The sequence below is a fragment of the Pristis pectinata genome, chromosome 4 (assembly GCF_009764475.1).
Source record: "Pristis pectinata isolate sPriPec2 chromosome 4, sPriPec2.1.pri, whole genome shotgun sequence".
NCBI lineage: Eukaryota > Metazoa > Chordata > Chondrichthyes > Rhinopristiformes > Pristidae > Pristis > Pristis pectinata.
Window position 1 is genome coordinate 113,674,586 of NC_067408.1, and position 21,537 is coordinate 113,696,122.

At 46.7% G+C, this 21,537-nt stretch overlaps 1 protein-coding gene across 1 annotated transcript; it reads right to left on the bottom strand.

Annotated features, from left to right (window-relative positions):
* Positions 1–991: 991 nt before the first annotated feature.
* Positions 992–16,513, bottom strand: hspa13 (heat shock protein 70 family, member 13). Its single transcript, XM_052015254.1, has 5 exons — positions 16,366–16,513; positions 10,354–10,694; positions 6,542–6,755; positions 4,044–4,211; positions 992–2,564 (listed from the first exon to the last, which is right to left on the bottom strand). The coding sequence occupies exons 1-5, from the start codon at positions 16,388–16,390 to the stop codon at positions 1,963–1,965; spliced, it is 1,350 nt and encodes a 449-aa protein (XP_051871214.1). The 5' UTR covers positions 16,391–16,513; the 3' UTR covers positions 992–1,962.
* Positions 16,514–21,537: the final 5,024 nt, after the last annotated feature.

Below are 21,537 nucleotides of genomic sequence, written 5' to 3' on the forward strand. Positions count from 1 at the left end.
CGAACAGTAAACCAGTTTCACAAACCCTGAGGTTTGAAAGAACGAGCCAAAATATACCCCCCCCCCCCCCCCCCCCCAATGCCTTACAAATCATTTGAAGATTTGCAGCTCACATATCATGTGATGGACAATCTCACACATTATCTGGCTTCAAGTCACACAATATGTCACGTTAACATCAGGGATGAAGGTTAGTCTGTGGATGTGATTCACCTCAAGAGATGCTCAATGACTTAGTAGCAATGGTGTTAGTCTTGGTGGAGCTTTTCCCCTCATCCCTGCCTTCAGCATCCTCTCACATTAGAAGAAAAGGGCAGTATATACTAAGAACCATGCAAAAAAAAATGATTGGCCAATATGAAGACAGAAGCACAGAGTCCCCATGGTAAACTGAAGGGCAATACTGCCAATAGAAAGCTCTGCAGCAATTGATAGCGTCTGTCCAACAATGCTGCTGAAGGAATGGAAGGTGAACATTCACAAACATATAGTTACCCAGCACTATTTCATGGAAAATAACATAACTAGGAAGGAATGTCTTAACAACAATAATTCTCCAGTGTATAAAGCATATTACTTTAGCTAATTGGCAACCCATTCACTCTCTCCATCTCCGGCACACTGGCATGTGCCATCTTTAGAATGCATTACACCAACTTGCCAATACACAAGGGGAAGCACTACCACCAAGTTCCCTCAGAGCCACACACTTATCCCGATTTGAAAATACATCAGCCGTTTCTTCACAGACCGAAACAATACTTTGGAATGTCCCGCTTAACACAAACCACAGTGGTTTAAGAAGGCAAACTGACTGCCAGGGAGAAGTAACACTGACCATGTCAGTATTTCTTACCTTTTCGAGAATTAAATTTAGTAAAAAGGTCAGAGTAAGATTGCCTGGACTGAACACCCCAGGGCAGAACAGGGCAGAAGTATTTAATCATTTTCATGATCTTCAAAACATATGTTGCACCAAGGACAAAAAAGATTTAGTTCATAAAGTTCCTTTATGTATAAAATTTCATATAAATATATATTTAATAAATTTATACGTTCTCTGTTTGCCTGGCGGCACCACTTAAGTAAAGTCATTCTAAATAAACAAATGTCCTGGGTCAAAGCACTCATTTTATTTCCAACATTCACTGGGTTGAAGATTCTGAAAGAGGAAATGCTTGATCCTATCAGAGCTTCCTTTAAAAATCAGTTCCTTCATCATCCATCTTGTCAGACTATTTATTGGGTATTTTCTGAAATCCAAAGATTCTTTCCACCAACTGTCTTGCCCAAAGTTCAGCACGGTTCACCGTCACCAAGAACCAGCTATCCTTGGGGTACATGTCCCATACTTTCTGTGGGGCCAACTTCAGATAAGCAAGTGTTGCCAGGATAAAGCTAATCCCATCTTCATCTGACTACCCTTGCAGAGGGGAGTAATCAGAGCCAGGAACTCCACTCCCGCTGCCTGGACTACCGTGTAGGCCAGAATAGCCAAGTGCGGAAACTATAAGGAGGTGGACCCAAAACCATAAAATTCCCACAATCCTCTCGACTGGACTGAATGCAGCACGCTGGCACTGAGCGTTATCAGCGAATCGAGAGGTGACAATTAAAAAGGTATCCAGGAAACAGCAGAGCGTGTAAAGATTGATGTGAGCAGTAATATCTGGTAACCTGTCCAATGTGACAAGCAATATGGCCCTAGTATTAGTTAGAGCCACTAGAACTGCTTTAAAAAGAGAGGAAGGTAAAACAACAGAATACTAATAAGGCAAAGCTTCCAAAATTAATGACCGACCTCCCCAAATGATTTACCAGAAGGCAAGGAGGTAACTCTGAAGATTGTGGTAAGAGTGTTAACACTTCATCTGCGTTTTCCGCCTCCAGTCCACAACAATAAGCGGACTTCTGATCCTCTGTAAGCAACTTCAATGTGTGGGTGGTGAGGCAAGGAATCCATTAGTTGAAGTTCGTTTTCCGTAAGTGCCTGTTGGGAATTTCCAGGGCACTGACCTGCAATGGCCATGAACCACCCATGATCCCTGCCTGTATGGCAACACCAATCACCACAGCCAGATCAGGATCCACGGAGGTATTGGGCTCTTTGCCGAAGAACTCACGGATAACTTGTCGTATCCGTGGGATGCGGGTGGATCCGCCGACCAGCACAATCTCGTCCACCTCGTAGCGATCCAGGTGGCCGTGGGAGAGGACCTCTTTCACGGGATCCAGGATCTTCTCAAACAGGTCCCTGTTGAGCTCCTCAAAGAGGTCTCTGGTCACTGTTTCTTCGAACACGACCTGGTTGCTGCCTTCAGCCTCTCCCCCTCTACTGTCCCTTGCCGCTTCACCAGGCTGCCTGGGATCCGGCAGTGAGAGTGGGACCCGAATCAGTGCCAAGTCAGTGAGGGTCAGGTTCAGCTTGGCCGCTTCCACGGCTTGGCGCAGGTGATGCACATCTCGCTTGTTGGATGGCAGAGTCCCGAACCGCTGGTATACCCGATTAAACAGATACTTCAGCAACCGCTGGTTGAAGTCTTGGCCTCCCAACTGGTTATTCCCTAGTGCCAATAAACCACATCAGGTTAGAATCAGAGTCATACAGCACAGGCCCTTCAGCCTAACTTGTCCATGCTAACCAAGGTGCCCACCTAAGTTAGTCCCATTTGCCCACATCTCTCTAAACCTTTCCTATGTGTACCTGTCCAAATGTATTTTAAATGTTATTATCGTGCCTGCCTCAACTACTTCCTCTGGCAGCTCATTCCATAAATGCACCACACTCTGCATGAACAAGTTGCCCCTCAAGACCCTATTAAATCTTTCCCCTCTCACCTTAAAATATGCCCCCTAGTCTTTGGTCCCCCCTCCCTGGGGAAAAAGACAGTGGATGCCCCTCGTGATTTTATGTACCATGTAGTGCAGGGGGAGGCCATTCAGTTCATTGTATCTGTGTCGGTCCTTTTGAGAGAATTATCCAACTCATCCCTCTCCCCTTTCTCTTTCCCTATAGCCCAGCAAATTTATTCCTTATCTATCCCCTACTGTACCTGCCTTGGAGTGTTTGACAGGACAAACCAGAGGGAGCTTCATTTGCAGAATGAACATCTCAGACTGTGGGTCTCCTCACTCCAACCCCCCAGCCTCCCAACCCTCCTGGAGACTGAGCCAACAAAATTTTTTTATTTCTGCCCACTTGACCAGTTTTAAACATTGGAGAATTTGGAAGAGCCTTTATCTCAGTGGTGGATGAATTCTAAGGTACTATGATCCATCTTACAATTTGGAATAGTGCGGCACAGGAAAAGGCCCTTCAGCCCACCACGCCAGTGCTGACCACGCCAATCTAATTAATCACATCTGCCTGCATTGAATGGAGTTAACTCTCCGTATCCATCACTTCCCTGCCTGTTCACGTCTGTCCAAATGTCTCTTAAACGTTGTTATTGTATTTGATTCCTTGACACCTACCGCTCTCTGTAGAAACAAAACTCCTCTAAATTCCACCCCCCCCCCCACCCTTCAACCACCACTCTTACAGAATTAGGAGACTATTCAACTCTTTAAGCCTGTTCAACCATTCCACGAGATAAACACTCATCTGTATCGTAATTCGCTCCACTCAACTTGGTCCCAGAATTCCTTAACACCCGGGCAAGCAATATATTATTTGCAGATTAAAATTAAATAACTGATCTAACACCTGCTGTTCTGGCAGCAATGAGTTCCAAAACTATGTCCTTTCTGTAAAGAATAGTTTCTTAATCCTTCCTCAATGTTCAGCCCTGACTATACTCATTTTACCATGCCACAGACATGTCTCTCTCTCTGCACCCTATCAATTTCCTCCATGGCTTTAATGACCCTAAATCCAATCACCCCTAAATCTCCATTTTTCCAGTCTGGGTTATCTAACTCCACGGTGTAATTTTATTCTTGGAACCATGGTAACACTCCAGTGGATTTCAGACTCTCCTTAGAAGCACCCTTAATTAATACAAAGTGAGTTTGCCCAGAACTGTGTGCAATAATTCCTTTACCTGCCATAGCTCTTGTTAAGAACATTCCTCCCTGCTTGTTCAGCAGGGACACGTCCAAGGTGCCACCCCCCAAGTCCACCACGAGCACGTTGAAAACATCCACCTTGTGAAGCCCGTAAGCCATGGCTGCTGCAGTCGGTTCGTTAATGACCCGGAGGATGTCCAACCCTGCAAAACAAAACGGCCAGACTAACCACACCAGAGAACAGAACCCCACACTACTGATGCCAGGCGTGTTGGTACAAAAATCGGTCAACTTGCTACTAGTAGATGTTGAAAAGTAAAATGTGTCAACACACAGAAATAAAATTTCAGACTTCAGGTAGATGACTCTTCTAACCCTAACTGTTCCAAAGGTAATCAGGCTGTGGATTCAGTCACCATGGAACACAAGAAAGCACACAGTGTAATGGGATGCTTCTTGTATTTCTGATTTCAGCAGTGATTGAAGGGTACGGAGAGCTGCTGGGGTTGAGAGATAACCACCAAATACTCTAACAGATGCACTGTTGAATGTACCCTGACTGGCTGCATCATGGCCTGGTACTGCAATTCCAACACAAGAGGCTGCAGAGAGTAGTGGACACAGCCTGGTCCATCACGGGCACAGCCCTCCCCTACCTCAGCAACGGAACACTACGGACCAAATTAGTCCTGAAGGAGGGTCCTGACCCAACACGTTGAGTGCCTGCTTTTCTCCACAGATGCTGCTTGGCCTGCTGAGTTCCTCCAGCATCATCGTGTTTTTCATCTACATTCCAGCATTAGCACTCCTTTGTTTCTCAAGCATGATAAATAATCTCAGGTAACTGAAAATTTAAATGCAATGAGTGTGGAGATTTATTCCTTCAGAATTACAAGTAGAGATACAAAAAAAAGTGTCAATCACTCTCCTGTTTTGGCTCTTTGGTAGATAGTTTGAGAATTCATCTTATTCTTCCCAGTTTAGACTTTCTAGGTAAGAAATTAGTCTTCAGCTGCTGGTGCCCAGCAGGTGTGAAGAGTGTTGATCTTCATTGCAGTCCTCGAATTATCTTTGCCAGTACCTGCTTCTATTTCTTATGTCTAGTTCTAGTGACTGAAGACTAATTTCTATCCCTGGGTATCTCAGCAAGGATTCTTCAATTGACTTGTTGTGGATAATTCCTCATTTTGCTCGTACAAGTATCAATTGTGAACCATACCCTTCACAAGTGTTGAGTAATCCTTCCTTAGTAGTACTAGTTCTCACTTTGATGACAGTAATACTCATAGAAGTTAGAACTGAATCTAACTCTCATGAGAGAAAATTTCACCATACATCAGGGGATGGTACAGCTCTGTCACTGAATAGCACTGGAATATAGAATGGTGGGGACAGGTCTGATATTGTAAAATTGTGGTACAGTACCAGTGGGGACTGGTCTGTCATTGTAAAATTGTGGTACAATACCAGTGGGGATAGGTCTGTCATTGTAAAACTGTGGTACAGTACTGGTGGGGATGGATCTGTCATTATATAACACTGGCATACAGTATAGGTGGACAGGTCTGTCATGGTATAACACTAGGATGCAGCATTGGTTGGTACAGATGTGTATAATGCTGGGATATAATGCTCTGGGCACAATGCTGTTGGATACAATCAGTCACTATACAGTTTTGGTGAACATGTCTATCAATGAGGTAACACTGGTGTAGAAGGTGGTGAGTACAGATCTGTCACTGCTGCAGAGTTCTGCTGTGTATGTCAGTCACTGTATTACCATGGGATTTCAGAACAGCTTGCTAAAGTTTCCCTTTATGTAACATTAGAATACAGGAGACTCTCGGTTAGACACATGAATGACTGGAGGGGGGGAGGTGGTGGGGGAGCTATGTGGGAGGGAAGGGTTAGATAGATCTTAGAGCAGGATAAAATGTCGGCACAACAATGTGGGCCGAAGGGCCTGTACTATGCTGTAATGTTGTATGTTCTAGGTCTTGTGGGTAAGGCCGTCAGTGGTAATGGCGAGCAACACACAAAAGAGCTGGAGGAACTCAGCAGGTCAGGCAGCATCTATGGGGAGGAATGAATAGTTGATATTTTGGGTTGAGACCCTTCATCAGGACTGGTCATCAGGAATGCCAGTGCTGATGAAGGGTCTCAACCCAAAATGTCGACTGTTCATTTCCCTCCACAGATGCTGCCTGACCCACTGAGTTCCTCCAGCAGTTGTTTGTTGCTGCAGATTTCCAGCATCTACAGTCTCGTCTGTCAGTTGGGTTTGGAAAATGGAGGCTGAAAGAACTAGCTCCCTCTGGAGACCTGAACTCCTAATCTAGGCTGGTCTTCCCATGCCATCCTTTGATAGGGGCATTAGACACTCCGCCCTTTTAGGATACCAACATGACCCAATGGATATGATTACTTCAGAGCTTGAAATTACAGCACCTAAAAACATGGCAAAAATAACACTGGGGAAAGTGCAAACAACTCAGCAAGTTGCCACTGCAACGTCTAAGAGGATCCTGCTTACCTGCCAGCTGCGCTGCTTTCACCGTGTGGTTTCTCTGCCTCTCATCGAAGTCTGCTGGTACCGAAATGACAGCCTTGCTTACGGGCATCCCCACATAGTCCTCCGCCATCTTCTTCAACTCTAACAGCAACCTGGAACCGATGTACTCAGGTGTGACATGGAATGATTCATTTACAGAAATGGAGAACTCCGCGTTTCCATTATTATATAACACCTGAAACAGAGAATATCACAGTGTGCTCCATGTATAGATAATAAATAATATATACCAAATCACTGTGTGCAGGATTCCGAATTCAATTTCAAAGCATCCCTGTCCAACCACTTAGAAAAGTTTACATCCACCGGCACTGGCTACCAATGTTGTACACCAACAGGTCCATCCACCAGTGTCGTATAACAACAGACCCGAACCCACCAGTATTATGCAAGCTGGACAGATGGAGATAGATGCTGCATGAGGTTGCCCAGTTGCATTATAACAGATGTGAGTTAAGAAGTGTTGCTCCTGCTATGCTTTTTTTTTTAAATGTTCTTTAGTTTTTATTCAGTTTTTTTTTAAGTTACATCTGCTTTCACTGAATTACTTAGGAACTCCATGCCAAATCACAACAACTTGCTTTCAAATAAAATTTTCCTTCATCCTCATTGGATTTATTGTGAATTGCATTAAATCTGTGTCCTCTTTGCCCACATGCCAAAGAAAACCTCACTTGTTTATTCAAAACTCATGACTTGATCAATATTATTTTCTCTCTGTTTCAGGAGAACAACCTCAGCTTTTGCAGTTGAATCCTTTACCCTTATTTTGGTAAATCTCCTCTGTCCCCTCTAACGGTCACTGACACCCTTTAAAAACTCTGGTACCCAGAACTGCATACAATCCCCCAACTGAGCCCTAACCAGTAACTTAAAAACATTTAAGAATTGTACTTGTGCCCATTTAGAAAGCCAATGATACAATAGATATTATTTAAAAGAAAATACTCTAATGAACATCTTTTTCAACATCAAGGACATCTTCAAGAGACAATAAATTTCATGTCATACAATTCAGTGATAATAAATCTGATTTTTGATATCCACAACGGGAATACCTGAGTGTTCCAACAGCCCTTTCAGAATTGCACTAAATACTTTATATTGCCAGTTCTAAACTCATCCTTTCAAGAGAAATCACTACAGTTCTGTGTTAAATTTCATTAGCTAAGAGCCAGCTCATTGCTCGAGCCAATCTTTGACCTCCGGGATAAATGATAAACAGAAGAAGGATTTGACCTAATTGTTCCTTGCACCTGCACATTAGCTTTCAGAGATTTGTGCACAAGAACACCGAGGTTGCTTTATACATTATTTCTAAATATCTCAGCATTTAAAGAAAACTCTGCTTTCTGTTTCATGCACTCCTGTCGATGACTTCACATTTTCTCACATTATATTCCATCTGCCAAGTTCTTGCCTACCCAGTTAGCTTATCTGTCCATTTTAAGCCTCCTTACACCCTCCTGCCTTTTTCACACACCCACCCAGTTCTGCATCACAAGCTTGAAGATGCGACATCTGGTTCACACACCTGTCACTGCAGTACCCCACTGGTCATAGCTTGCCAAGCAGAGACAGACCCATTTACATTCCCACTCCTTGCTTTCCGTCCAGAATTAGATTTATTATCACTGACTTAATTGACGTAAAATTTGTTGTTTTGTGGTAGCAGTACTAATTCACCAATTCTCAGCCTATGCAATAATATACTTCCTTGTTGACCAATGTAATACCATGTCCCCTAATTTTGTTGACCACCCCTCTGTGTGGAAGGTCATCAAAAGCCTTCTGAAAATCTAAAGAAACCACATCGACTGGTTACCCCTTATCTATTTTACTCGTCACATCCTCAAAAACTCAGATTAGGCAAACATGCTTACTATTTCATAAATCCACACTGACTCTGCTAAATCTTTTCTAGATGTTCTGTTGTTATATCCTTCATTGCAGATTTCAGGATTTTTCCTGCCACTAGGAGAACAGTTCAGTGCCTCTCTGTCCCTCCTTTCTCAAGTGGCAGGGTACCATTTGTTACCCTTCAATTTGCAGGAACAATTCCAGAATATATAGAACTTAGCAAGATGAGCGTTCACTCTCTCTCTTTCCAGCCAACTCTTTCAAAGTTTTGAAATATATATCAACAGGTCCTTGGGCTTTCAGTTTCACCAACTTTTTTAATTTTTTTTTGGTACTGATTTCTTTCAGTTCCCCATTCTCGCTAGAAACTTGGTTCTCTGGTATTTCTGGCAGGTTTTTTTGCTCTTAACCATAGAACAATACAGCACAATACAGGCCCTTCAGCCCACCATGTTGTGCCAACCTTCAAACCACTCCTAAGACTATCTAACCCCTTCCTCCCACATATCCCTCTATCTTAAATTCCTCCATATGCTTATCTAACAATCTCTTGAACTTGACCAACGTATCAGCCTCCACCACCACCCCAGGCAGCACATTCCATGCACCAAACACTCTCTGGGTGAAAAACCTCCTTCTGACGTCTCCCTTGAACTTCCCACCCATTACTTTAAAGCCATGCCCTCTTGTATTGAGCATTGGTGCCCTGGGAAAGAAGCGCTGGCTGTCCACTCTTCTTCTTAATATTTTGTATACCTCTATCATGTCTCCCCTCATCCTCCTTCTCTTCAATGAGTAAAGCCCTAAGCTCCTTTAGTCTCTCCTCATAATCCATACTCTCTAATCCAGGCAGTATCCTGGTAAATCTCCTCTGCACCCTTTCCAACGCCTCCACATCCTTCCTATAATGAGGCGACCTGAACTGGACACAGTACTCTAAGTGTGGCCGAACCAGAGTTTTGTAAAGCTGCATCATTACTTCGCAAAGTAATTCTGTGAAGATAACAAAGCATTGTTTAATTTCTCTGCTATTTCCTTTATTGTAAATTCCCCCAACTGTCTGTAAGGGACCTTCATTTGGCACCTTTAAAATCTTCTGCTCTAAGGAGAACAAATATGCAGAGGTCATTCGTCCTTGGGACCACTCTTGCAGCGCCAGCGACCCGGGTTCAATTCCAGCCACCGTCTGCAAGGAATTTGTACGTTCTCCCCGTGTCTGTGTGGGTTTCCTCTGGGTGCTCCGGTTTCCTCCCACATTCCAAAGACATACGGGTTAGGAAGCTGTGGGCATGCTATGTTGGCGCTGGAAACGTGGCGACACTTGAGGTCTGCCGCCAGAACACACTACGCAAAAGATGCATTTCACTGTGTGTTTCGATGTACATGTGACTAATAAAGATAACTTATATCAGTTCCGTTGACTTTCAAAAGTCCCGACATTCTTTTAAAGTTCAGAATAGGCAGAAATGAGCTAAAAACTTTTTCAGAAATAGACAGCTAGTTATTCCTTGGAGTGTAGGAGATTGAGGGATGACCTTATAGAGGTGTATAAAATTGAGGGGGATAGGTAGGGTGAATGCACACTGTTATTTTCCCCCAGGGAAAGGGAAGCAAAAACTAGAGGGCATAGGTTTAAGGTGAAAGGGGAAAGATTTAAAAAGGACCCGAGGGGCAACTTCTTCACACAGAGGTTAGTCTGCATATGGAATGAGCTGCCAGAGGAAGAGGTAGAGGCGGGTACAATAACAACATTTGGGCAGGTACGTAGATGGGAAAGGTTTAGACGGATACAGGCCAAACGTGAGCAAACGGGACTAGCTTAAAGGGGCACCTTGGTCAGCAATGGCCAGTTGGGCTAAAAGGCCCATTTCCCTGCTCTATAAAAATGGTGAACAAAACAGCTTCATCATTACCTTAAACTGGTACCGGCTGCTTTCATCTCTCAGCTCCTCTGGTGTGAAGCTTTTCCCTATAAAGCGCTTGGCATCATACACAGTGTTCAGCGGGTTGGTGTCACCCATTTCCTGAGCATCATAACCCACCAATATTGCTCCATCAGTGAACGACACCACACTCGGCAAACTCTTCCGCCCAACTTGGTCCGCGATCACCTCCACCTTCCCGGTGCCAGGTTGGAACACGCCAACTGAGCAGTAAGTGGTGCCCAGATCCACACCGATCACTTTCGGTTTGGGAGGGGGAAGATACTGCTGTGCCAAGTACCCAGCCAATAGGAGGGCCAGGATGGAGGAGCCTGTGGAAACAAAGCAAAAAGCATGGTGGTTAAATTACTGGATTAAAATCTTGCACTAGTGTTGTTATGCTTTGTGTAAGTTGTGTATAATCTATGTTAATTTAAGTTTATGTTACATTTGACCTCATCACAGAGTCATACAGCAATAGCAAGAGGCCCTTCGGCCCAATTGGTCCATGCAACCAAGATGCCCATCCAACCTTTCCTATCCATGTACCTGTCCAACCGTCTTTTGAAAGCTGCAATTGTATCTGCCTCAACCACTTCCTCTGGCAGCTCATTCCACAAACATAAGATAAGATCTTTATTAGTCACATGTACATCGAAACACACAGTGAAATGTGGGATGAAACAGGAACACCAGGAAGAAACCCACGCAGACACAGGGAGAATGTACAAACTCCTTACAGGCAACGGCGGGAATTGAACCCGGGTCGCTGGCGCTGTAATAGTATTACACTAACCACTACACTACCATACATACCATCCTTTGTGTAAAAAAAAGTTGCCCCTCGAGTTCCTATTAATCGTCTTGTAACGTACTGTGCTGCTGCAAAAAGCTAATTTTCATGGCATTTATACCCTGTGTATGTATGACTGTGGCAACAGTAAACTTGAAGATTACAAAAGCCTGGACTAATCGCCTGCAGACGAGTTAGAATTCCACCATGGCAGGTATTTAATTTAAAAAATGTGGAAGAAAAAGTTTAAGTAACAGAGAGCATGAGTTTATCAGATTGTCGTACAAAGCCACATGGTTCACAATGTTCTGTGGGGAAAAAAACCTGGTGTCCTTAACCAGTGTGACCTAAATGTGACTCTAGACCTACCGAAATGTTGGCTTTCCACTGTCCTCTGCTATGCTCACAAAGCCACTCAATTCATGAGTAATGAGGGATAAGCAATAATGGAGTCAAGCAAGACTGTTCCCCTCTCTTCTGACTAGCTCGCGTGTGGCATAGAGCATTTTTGCTGATTCTGTCAGAAAGCACTTGGAAAGAGGTGTGAAAACCCCAGACAACTGAAGCACTGAGGTTAAAGCCTCTCTACACAGATGACTTGTCGAGGTACTGGTTGAGGTTCATCTCAGACAGCCACGTCGTACAGGACTCTGCTGGTTGTTCAGAGTCGCACACTGAAGCAGTAACAACTGCTGCTGGGAAATCATTAATGCGGTGAAAGGCGCCAGCTGGGCTGTCCAAAACTCACTGGTGTTCCAGAACGTGATGTCCACAACTGAGTCCTACAAACTGGCTCACTCTAAAAGATTCAGCACTATGTGCCAAGCCAAATGCTGAAGCTTGATGCAGCCACAGAAAATGCTCTATGGGGAAGGACCACGGTTTAAGGTCCTCCTGCCATTGTGTACTAGTTGAATACTGTGTTAAGATACCTTGAAGATTTGCTTTAAAGTGGTAAATGAACAATAACTGGTGATGTGCTAATATTATGCAATGGAAATAACATGACATTATGAAAATATTCACTTGAATGGTCAGAACTACATACTTTGCAATTTTGTTTTAATTAATGGTGCAGGAACCAGGGCTCCGGAGAGTTTCAAGGGAGTAGAAGAACCGGGGCCCTAGTGAGTTTCAAGGGAGCACGGGAAACATCACCAGGCGAGTCGGATGGCAAAGCATTTGAAATTCGGAACAGTTGAATGCTGGATTATCAGAGTGTTACTGCATTCAACTGTATCTCCTCAAAGACCCCACTAAACAGTTTGAAGGAGAAGGAAGTTCCGCTGACCAACAAGTAATGGAGAAATTACACAAATGCTTTTTTATATAAAATTCATCTTCACGATTGGAGCTTTGCTGGAAAGGCTGCCACTTATGAACATAAGAAAAGGAAGAAGTAAACCATTTGACCTCTTGCACTCGCTAAGGTCACAGCTGATCTTTTACTGCATGACTTTGATACACAAGTAGGAGGCCAAATCAGACAAGAGTCAAATTTCAACCATGCTGATGTGGTCTGCAGTCATACGTCAAACAGAGTGGATAAGAAATGGAAAGTTTTCTTTCCATAAAGGCTGACTGGGTGTTTACAATAATCTGACAATTTCATGGTCTCTCTTACGAATAATACTGACATCCCTGATGTACTTATTTCGAGATAATTTAAATTCAGAGCTCAGAGACTTGACACAGACAACACGGGACACTATCCACTTGTACATGCTGCTTGATACTCCAAAATGAGGATACATTTTGGGTCCAGTCCAGTAAAAATGGTCATGCCCTTGACTAACAGTCTTTTTATACTTCAAACTGTTTTTGTTCAAGTCAGATTAGTGTCAATATTCACATCATTTATTTCACAATCCCCCACCATCAAAACATGCCCTTGCATCAAACGCAGTGTACGGCATCTAGACAAAAATACCTCTTATTTGCTTTGTTATCAGGGGGTAGTGAGAGAGAAGGATCTGTAGATAAGATTACATATCCATGATAGCCAGTATCTAAATTACACATCACCTGGGTCAATGAAATACAGACTTTCAGTTATTATTTTAAGAAATGTCACCATGCTGTTCTATTTTCTCCCTCTTCTCCTGTGGGGTTAATTCGACCGCAGCAGTGTCCCTCCCTTTACGGTGTCACCTTCAGCACTCAGGCATGATGAGTGCACTACTCCACTATGTGGGGACCACAGCCGACCCAGATCCAGCACTCACCCTCAAACACAGGCAGGATAAATATTTAAAATAATGTGCAAAATGTACATCCACGTATTAGCCCTCCACGTACAAGCATATTTTTAAAGGTATCTTTATGCTACTTTATGCATAGATATTTAGAGCGTGTATTTATGAATACAAAGAGTACAAACAGTTCAACACAACATAACAGCTGGAGAACAATGTACAGAATACCTAAAGTAGTACTTATATGCATAAGAACCTAGGTCTCAGTAATGTTCTTTAGGAACAGACATGCCAGTGGCTCTACTTCATTAGGAGTTTGAGGAGATTTGGTATGTCAAAGACTATTGCAAATTTCTATAGATATACGGTGGAGAGCATTCTGACTGGTTGCATCACAGCCTGGTACGGAGGCTCCAATGCACAGGATCGCAAGAGGCTGCAGAGGGTTGCAGAGTCAGCCAGCTCCATCACAGGCACAACCCTCCCCACCATCGAGGACGTCTTCAAGAGGCGGTGCCTCAAGAAGGCGGCGCCTCAAGAAGGCAGCATCCATCATGAAGGATCCTTACCATCCGGGACATGCCCTCTTCTCGTTACTATCATTGAGGGGGAGGTACAGGAGCCTGAAGACCCACACTCAAAAGAGGAATAACAAGGTAGTGTTCATGGACCATTCAGAAATCTGATGGTGAAGAGGAAAATATTCCTAAAACGTTGAATGTGGGTCGTCAGGCTCCTGTACCTCCCCCTCAATGGTAGTAACACAAAGGGGGCATGTCCCAGATGGTGAAGATCCTTAATGATGGATGCCACCTACTTGAGGCACCGCCTCTTGAACATGTCCTCGATGGTCGGGAGGGTTGTGCCCATGATGGAGCTAGCTGAGTCTACAACCTTCTGCAGCTTCTTGCGATCCTGCGCATTGGAGCCTCCGTACCGGGCTGTGATACAACCAGTTAGAATGCTCTCCACCGTACATCTATAGAAATTTGCAATAGTCTTTGACGTACCAAATCTCCTCAAACTCCTAACGAAGTAGAGCTGCAGACCTGAGAGATTAACTCTGCTTCTCTCTCCTTGGATGCTGTTCGACCTGCTGAGTATTTCCAACATTTTTGAGTATAATTTTTTGTTTCAAAAAGTACTACTTTGCAGAACAGTGTAGCATAGAACATAGTACAGCACAAGAACAGGCCATCCATCCCACAAAGCCTGCACAAATAATGATGCCAAATTAAACTAAACCTCTTCTGCCTGCAAATGACACATAATCTCTTCATTCCTTGCATATTCATATGTCTAAATGCTACCGTTGTATGTGCTCCCACCACTAACCCTGGCAGCTCGTTCCAGACACAAATACTAGCAAATACTTACATTACATTGCTTGTACAGTTTACATTATTACTTATATGATCTATCTACAGCTGATGGTCTGAACAGGGACAACAGTGAGGAGATGGCAAAGGGGGAGCTCTCTGGCAGGAAGCCGTGTTCCTCCCTTCTTCCCCCACCACTCCCCCCCTCCTCCCCCTACCCCTACATTCCACCCTCCTCCCCTACACCTCCTCTCCTCCCCCACCTCTTCCTTCCCCTCTCCGTCCCTCACCTCCCTCCTTCCCCTTCCCTCACCTCCCTCCTTCCCCTTCCCCCACCTCCCTTCCCTCCCCCCTCCCCTCACCTCCCCCCTTCCCCCTCCCCTACCTCCCCTTCCCCCTCCCCTACCTCCCCTTCCCCCTCCCCTACCTCCCCTTCCCCCCTCCCCTCCCCCACCTCCCCCTTCCCTCACCTCCCCCCTCCCCTCCCCCCTCCCCTCCCCCACCCTCACCTCCCCCTCCCTCCCTCCTCCCCCTTCCGTCCCCTCCCCCCTCCTCCCCCTTCCCTCCCGTCCCCTCACCTCCCCCTCCCCCCCCCCTCCCCCACCTCCTCCCTCCCCTCCCCCTCCCTCCCTCACCTCCTCCCTCCCCTCCCCTTCCCTCCCTCACCTCCCCCTCCCCCCACCTCCCTCACCTCCCCCTCCCCTTCCCCCCTCCCTCCCCTTCCCCCCTCCCTCCCTCACCCCCCTCCCTCCCTCCCCTCACCTCCCTCCCTCCCTCACCCCCCTCCCTCCCTCCCTCACCCCCTTCCCTCACCCCCCTTCCTTCCTTCCCTCCCTCCCTCCCTCACCCCCTCCCTCCCTCCTCCCCCCTCCCTCCCCCCCTCCCTCCCTCCCCCCCTCCCTCCCCCCCTCCCTCCCTCACCCCCTCCCTCCCTCCCCTCCCCTCCCTCCCCTCCCCTCCCTCCCCTCCCTCCCTCCCCTCCCTCACCCCCCTCCCTCCCTACCCCCCTCCCTCACCCCCCTCCCTCCCTCCCCCCCTCCCTCCCCCCCTCCCTCCCTCACCCCCTCCCCCCCTCCCTCACCCCCTCCCTCCCTCACCTCCCTCCCTCCCCTCACCCCCTCCCCCCCTCCCTCACCCCCTCCCTCCCTCCCTCCCTCACCCCCTCCCTCCCTCCCTCCCTCCCTCACCCCCTCCCTCCCTCCCTCCCTCCCTCACCCCCTCCCTCCCTCCCTCCCTCACCCCCTCCCTCCCTCACCCCCTCCCTCCCTCCCTCATCCCCTCCCTCCCTCACACCCTCCCTCAGCCCCTCACCCCCTCAACCCCTCACCCCCTCCCTCCCTCACCCCCTCCCTCCCTCCCTCACCCCCTCCCTCCCTCCCTCACCCCCTCCCTCCCTCCCTCACCCCCTCCCTCCCTCCCTCCCTCCCTCACTGTCCCCCTCCCTCCCTCACTGTCCCTCCCTCCCTCACTGTCCCCCTCCCTCCCTCACTGTCCCTCCCTCCCTCCCTCCCTCACTCACCCCCTCACCCCCTCCCTCCCTCACTCACCCCCTCACCCCCTCCCTCCCTCCCTCACCCCCTCCCTCCCTCCCTCCCTCCCTCACCCCCTCCCTCCCTCCCTCCCTCACCCCCTCCCTCCCTCCCTCCCTCACCCCCCCTCACTCCCCCTCACCCCCCGGGCCAGGCGGCCCACTCACCCAGGACGGCCATCGCCCCAGCCATGGTGCCCCGTCAGTGCCGGCGTCAACCCCGCCGCCACTCTCCTCACAGCGCTGACGGTGCCCTCGCCGGACGCCGCACAGCCTCACGGGAACTGTAGTCCCATCACCCGCCAGGCCCCGCCCCTTCCCCTGACATCGGCGCCGCTATGGACTACAGGGACCGGCATGCACCGGAGGCGGGGCAACGACGACTGTCGACGATCTTAGTTGCCGGCAGGGCAAGAGGAGACTCTCCCTTGACTGACGTCGGTAATCGGGGCAGCGACACCGTCAGGTGGGAATGAAACACTGCAGGTCAGGATCAGAATCAGGTTTATTATCACTGACTTGCATGAGGTGAAATTTGTTATATTGCAGCACTATGTTATATAGAATCACGATGCCACTAAATAAATAAATAGATAGATAGATAGATAGATAGATAGATACTGCAAAAGGGCATGCACAATCGTGTAGCGGTTAGCGTGACGTTATTACAGCTCCAGCGACCCAAGTTCAATTCCGCCCGCTGTCTGTAAGGAGTTTGTACGTTGTCCCCGTGTCTGCGTGGGTTTCCTCCGGGTGCTCCGGTTTCCTCCCACATTCCAAAGATGTACAGGTTAGGAAGTTGTGGGCATGCTATGTTGGTGCCGGAAGTGTGGCGACACTTGCGGTCTGCCCCCAGAACACTCTATGCAAAAGATGCATTTCACTGTGTGTTTCGATGTACATGTGACTAATAAAGATATCTTATCTTAAGGAGAATGAAAAGGTTCATGGACCGTTCAGAAATCTGATGGCAGAGGGGAAGAAGCTGTTCCTGAATCATTGAGTGTGGGACTTCAGGCTCTTGTACCTGCTCCCCTATGGTAGTAACAAGAAGAGGGCATGACCCGGATGGTGAGGGTCCTTGGTGATGGATGCTGCCTTCTCAAGGCACCACCTCTTGAACATGTCCTCGATTGGTTGGGAGGGTTGTGCCCGTGATGGAGCTGGCTGACTCTACAACCCTCTCCAGCCTCTTGCGATCCTGTGCATTGGAGCCTCCATACCAGGCTGTGATGCAACCAGTCAGAATGCTCTCCACCGTACATCTGTAGAAATTTGCAAGAGTCAGTGGTGACATACCAAAGATGGACTCTTGACCTCACAATCTGACTCATTATGTCCTTTTACCTTATTATCCACCTGCACTGCACTTTCTCTGTAACTGTTACACTTTATTCTACATTCTGTTATTGTTTTACCTTGTACTCCCTTAATGCACTGTGTAATTAATTGATCTGTATGAACGGTATGCAAGACAAGTTTTTCACTGTACCTTAGTACATGTGACAATAATAAACCAATTATAATTCCAATACCAAATCTCCTCAAACTCCTAACGAAGTAGAGCTGCTGGCATACCTTCTTCATGATTGCATCAATATGTTGGGCCCAGGATAGATCCTCGGAGATGCTGATGCCCAGGAACTTGAAGCTGCTCGCCCTTTCCGCCGCTGACCCCTCAATGAGGACTGGGTGCGTGTTCTCCTGACTTTCTCTTCCTGAAGTCCACAATCAGTCCCTTGGCCTTGCTGATGCTGAGTGCGAGGCTGTTGTTTCGACACCTCTCAACCAGCCGATCTTTCTCACTCCTGTACACCTTTTCGTTGCCATCTGAGATCCTATCAACAACAGAGGTGTCATCGGCACATTTATAGTTAATGCAGCATGCATGGAGAGGGGAGGTAACCAGTACAGGGGGTCCCCAGGTTAGGAGTGACCTGACTTATGGAAATTCAACTTTACGCAAATTCTCCCATACATTTTTTGAAGTATTTTTAAAGCTAGTAGTCCTAAATAATAAAATGATTCATGGTATCAATTAATGACTGAACACAGTATATATTCTATTAATTTATTTATGGGTAGCATTAGAGTGGTTATTCAATGAAATGAAAGAATTATAGCAGGTGTACCTCCAGCGACATGATATGAGCAACACTATGACCGTGCAGTGTAGTGGTTAGCATAACGCTTTACAGAGCCAGCGACCCGGGTTCAATTCCGGCCACTGTCTGTAAGAAGTTTGTACGTTCTCCCCGTGTCTGCGTGGGTTTCCTCCGGATGCTCCGGTTTCCTCCCACATCCCAAAGACGTACGGGTTAGGAAGTTGTGAGCATGCTATGTCGGCGCCGGAAGCGTGGCGACACTTGCAGGCTGCCCCCAGAACACACCACGCAAAAAGATGTATTTCACTGTGTGTTTCGATGTACATGTGACTAATAAAGAAATCTTATCTTATGAGTTACAATAGAAAACACAGATGTTTCTGACTTACAGTGAAATCGGCTTAGGCGCAGTTCCAAGGAACATTACCCTTATATCACCTGGGAACTGTCTGCACCCTACTTTCCTCATCTGAATCTTTGATTGTTTTCTGTAGATGGTTCCTGAAGATCCCTGACTACATCCTTTCCATACAGATTCCTGGCTGTATCTACACATAATGGATCTCTGACTGAGTAGGAATCCCACGGATCTTTGAATACATCTGCATCCGGATCTTCTCCTGTGGTATCCATATCCTCCAAGTTCTTGACTCAGGAGACGTTCTCTAATTCCACCCCTGTTCTAAAGATTCCATGAATTTAATTTGTTTACTTACTTATTACAACACAGGAGGCCATTCCTTCCATTGAATCTATGCCAGCTCTCAGCAGAGCAATCCCCCCTCCTTATTTCCCTGTATTCCTGCAACTTATCCTCTCCCACGTGCCCAACAACTCCCCCTGGATTCCTTTGCGTTTTACCTCCACCGGGAGTGATTTACAGTGACCAATACACCGGCTGGCATGCCTTTGGGATGTGGGAGGGAATTGGAGCTCCCTCACCTGGTCACAGGGAGAATGTGCAAACACCTCACAGTCGGCCCTGGAGGTAGGGACAGAACCCAGGTCCCGCTGTTGCTAACTACTGTGCCTTTGTACCATTTAGCTATGCTGCTAGACTTAGCTGGGAATAAAGGGAAGCCCGGGTGATACATAGAGATCCTGGCATGGATTGAACAAGAATGGCATGAACGAATTGGGCCACAGGACCTGTTTCTTTGCCTTAATGCTCCATGACTCCATACCCCATGTCATAGACTCATACAGCATAGAAACAGGCCCTTCAGCCCAACTCGTCCATGTCGACCAAGATGCCCATCCAAGCTAGTCCCATTTGCATGCATTTGGCCCATATCCCTCTAAACCTTTCCAATCCATGTACCTGTCCAACTAAAAGTTGTTATTGTACCTGCCTCAACCACTTCCTCTGGCAGCTCGTTCCACATACCATCCTTGTGTAAAAAAGTTGCTCCTATTAAATCGTTCCCCACTCACCTTAAGCCTATTGCCTCCAGTTCTTGATTCCCCAATCCTGGGAAAAAGACTGAGGGCATTCACCCTATCTATGCCTCTCATGATTTTACACACCTCCATAAGATCACCTCTCAGTCTCCAACGCTCCAAGGAATAAAGTCCTAGCCTGTGAAACCTCTCTCTATAACTCAGTGCTTCAAATCCTGGCAACATCCTCGTAAATCTTTTCTGCTCTCTTTCCACTTTAATAACATCTTTCCTATGGCAGGGTGACCAAAACTGAACACAATACTTGAAGTGTGGCTTCTCCTGTGCGTCCCGTTCTCCTGGAATGTAAACTCTTGACTTAGTATTTCTGACTGCACCCAAGGTCAATATAATCCTGTATCCTCATCCTACAGAGTCTGACCCAACTCTACTTCAATTCAGCCTTATTTTAACATTGGTGCAATCATGAAGAAGGCACACCAGTGAATCTACATCGTTAGGAGTTTGAGGAGATTTGTTATGTCACCAAAGGTTTTTACAAATTTCTACAGATGTACAGTGGAGAGTGTTCTGACTGGTTGTATCACAGCCTGGTATGGAGGCTCCAATGCATAGGATCGCAAGAGGCTGCAGAGGGTTGTAGACTCAACCAGCCCCACCACGGGCACAACCCTCCCCGCCATCGAGGACATCTTCAAGAGGTGGTGCCTCGAGAAGGCGGCATCCATCATTAAGGACCCTCACCATCCGGGACATGCCCTCCTCTCATTACCACCATCGGGGAGGAGGTACAGGAGCCACACACACTCGACTTAGGAACAACTTCTTCCCCTCCGCCGTCAGATTTCTGAATGGTCCATGAACCCATGAACACTACCTCTTTGTTATTCCTTTTTTTGCATTATTTATTTATTTTGTAATTTATAGTGATTTTTATGCATTGCTCTGCACTGCTGCCGCAAAACAACAAATTTCATGACATAGGTCAGTGGTAATAAACCTGAATCTGATTCTGATTCTGATCTCATCCCATTGATGGTTGTGCTGGATTTCAACAGCTTTCAGTGATGTACGTCCCTGAGGAGCCACTAGGAGGGGAACACGAGCAAACATTGAAATCCCTACTTTGTGGAGTGCCACATCCTTGCCCCCACAAGACTCATCTAAATTGCAACGTGACTGTAACCCACACTGCTTCACACTCAACCTCCTTGTGGTTGTTTTTCTTCAGCTTGGCCTCCTGCTAAACACTCGCACGTTGACACACACGTATCAAGTGGGAGTCGAGGCTTAGAACAAAGTGCGGGACGGATTCTCTCAGGTGTTGTGAGAGATGATGGACCTGAGCTGTGTAGAACACCTGGAGAAGCTGGGGCTGATCTCCTGGAACAGGACAGGTTATTGAGGGGAATAAATATAATTGACAGTGGTATACTTTATACCCCATAGCAGGGGTGAGCAAAATTTGAGAGCATGCTTAGGCTGAGGGGATTTGAGGAAGAATGCTTTCACCCAGAGGTTGATTAGCATCTGGCATGCAGTGGCTGGGGGGGTGGTGGATGCTGCTACTCTCACAACATCTGTCTAGATGGACATTTGAATCACCAGGTCAAAGTCAAGTTTATTGTCATATGCACAAGTCCATGTGTGCACAGGTGCAATGAAAAACTTACTTGCAGCAGCATCACAGGCACAGAGCATCATGTAAGCAGCATTCACAAGAAAAATATAAATTAAACATAAATTATCCACAATTTTTACAAGAAAGAACACAATTAGAACAAAAAAAAAGCGAAGTCCATTTTAGTGCAAAGTGATCAGAGTGGTCACAGTT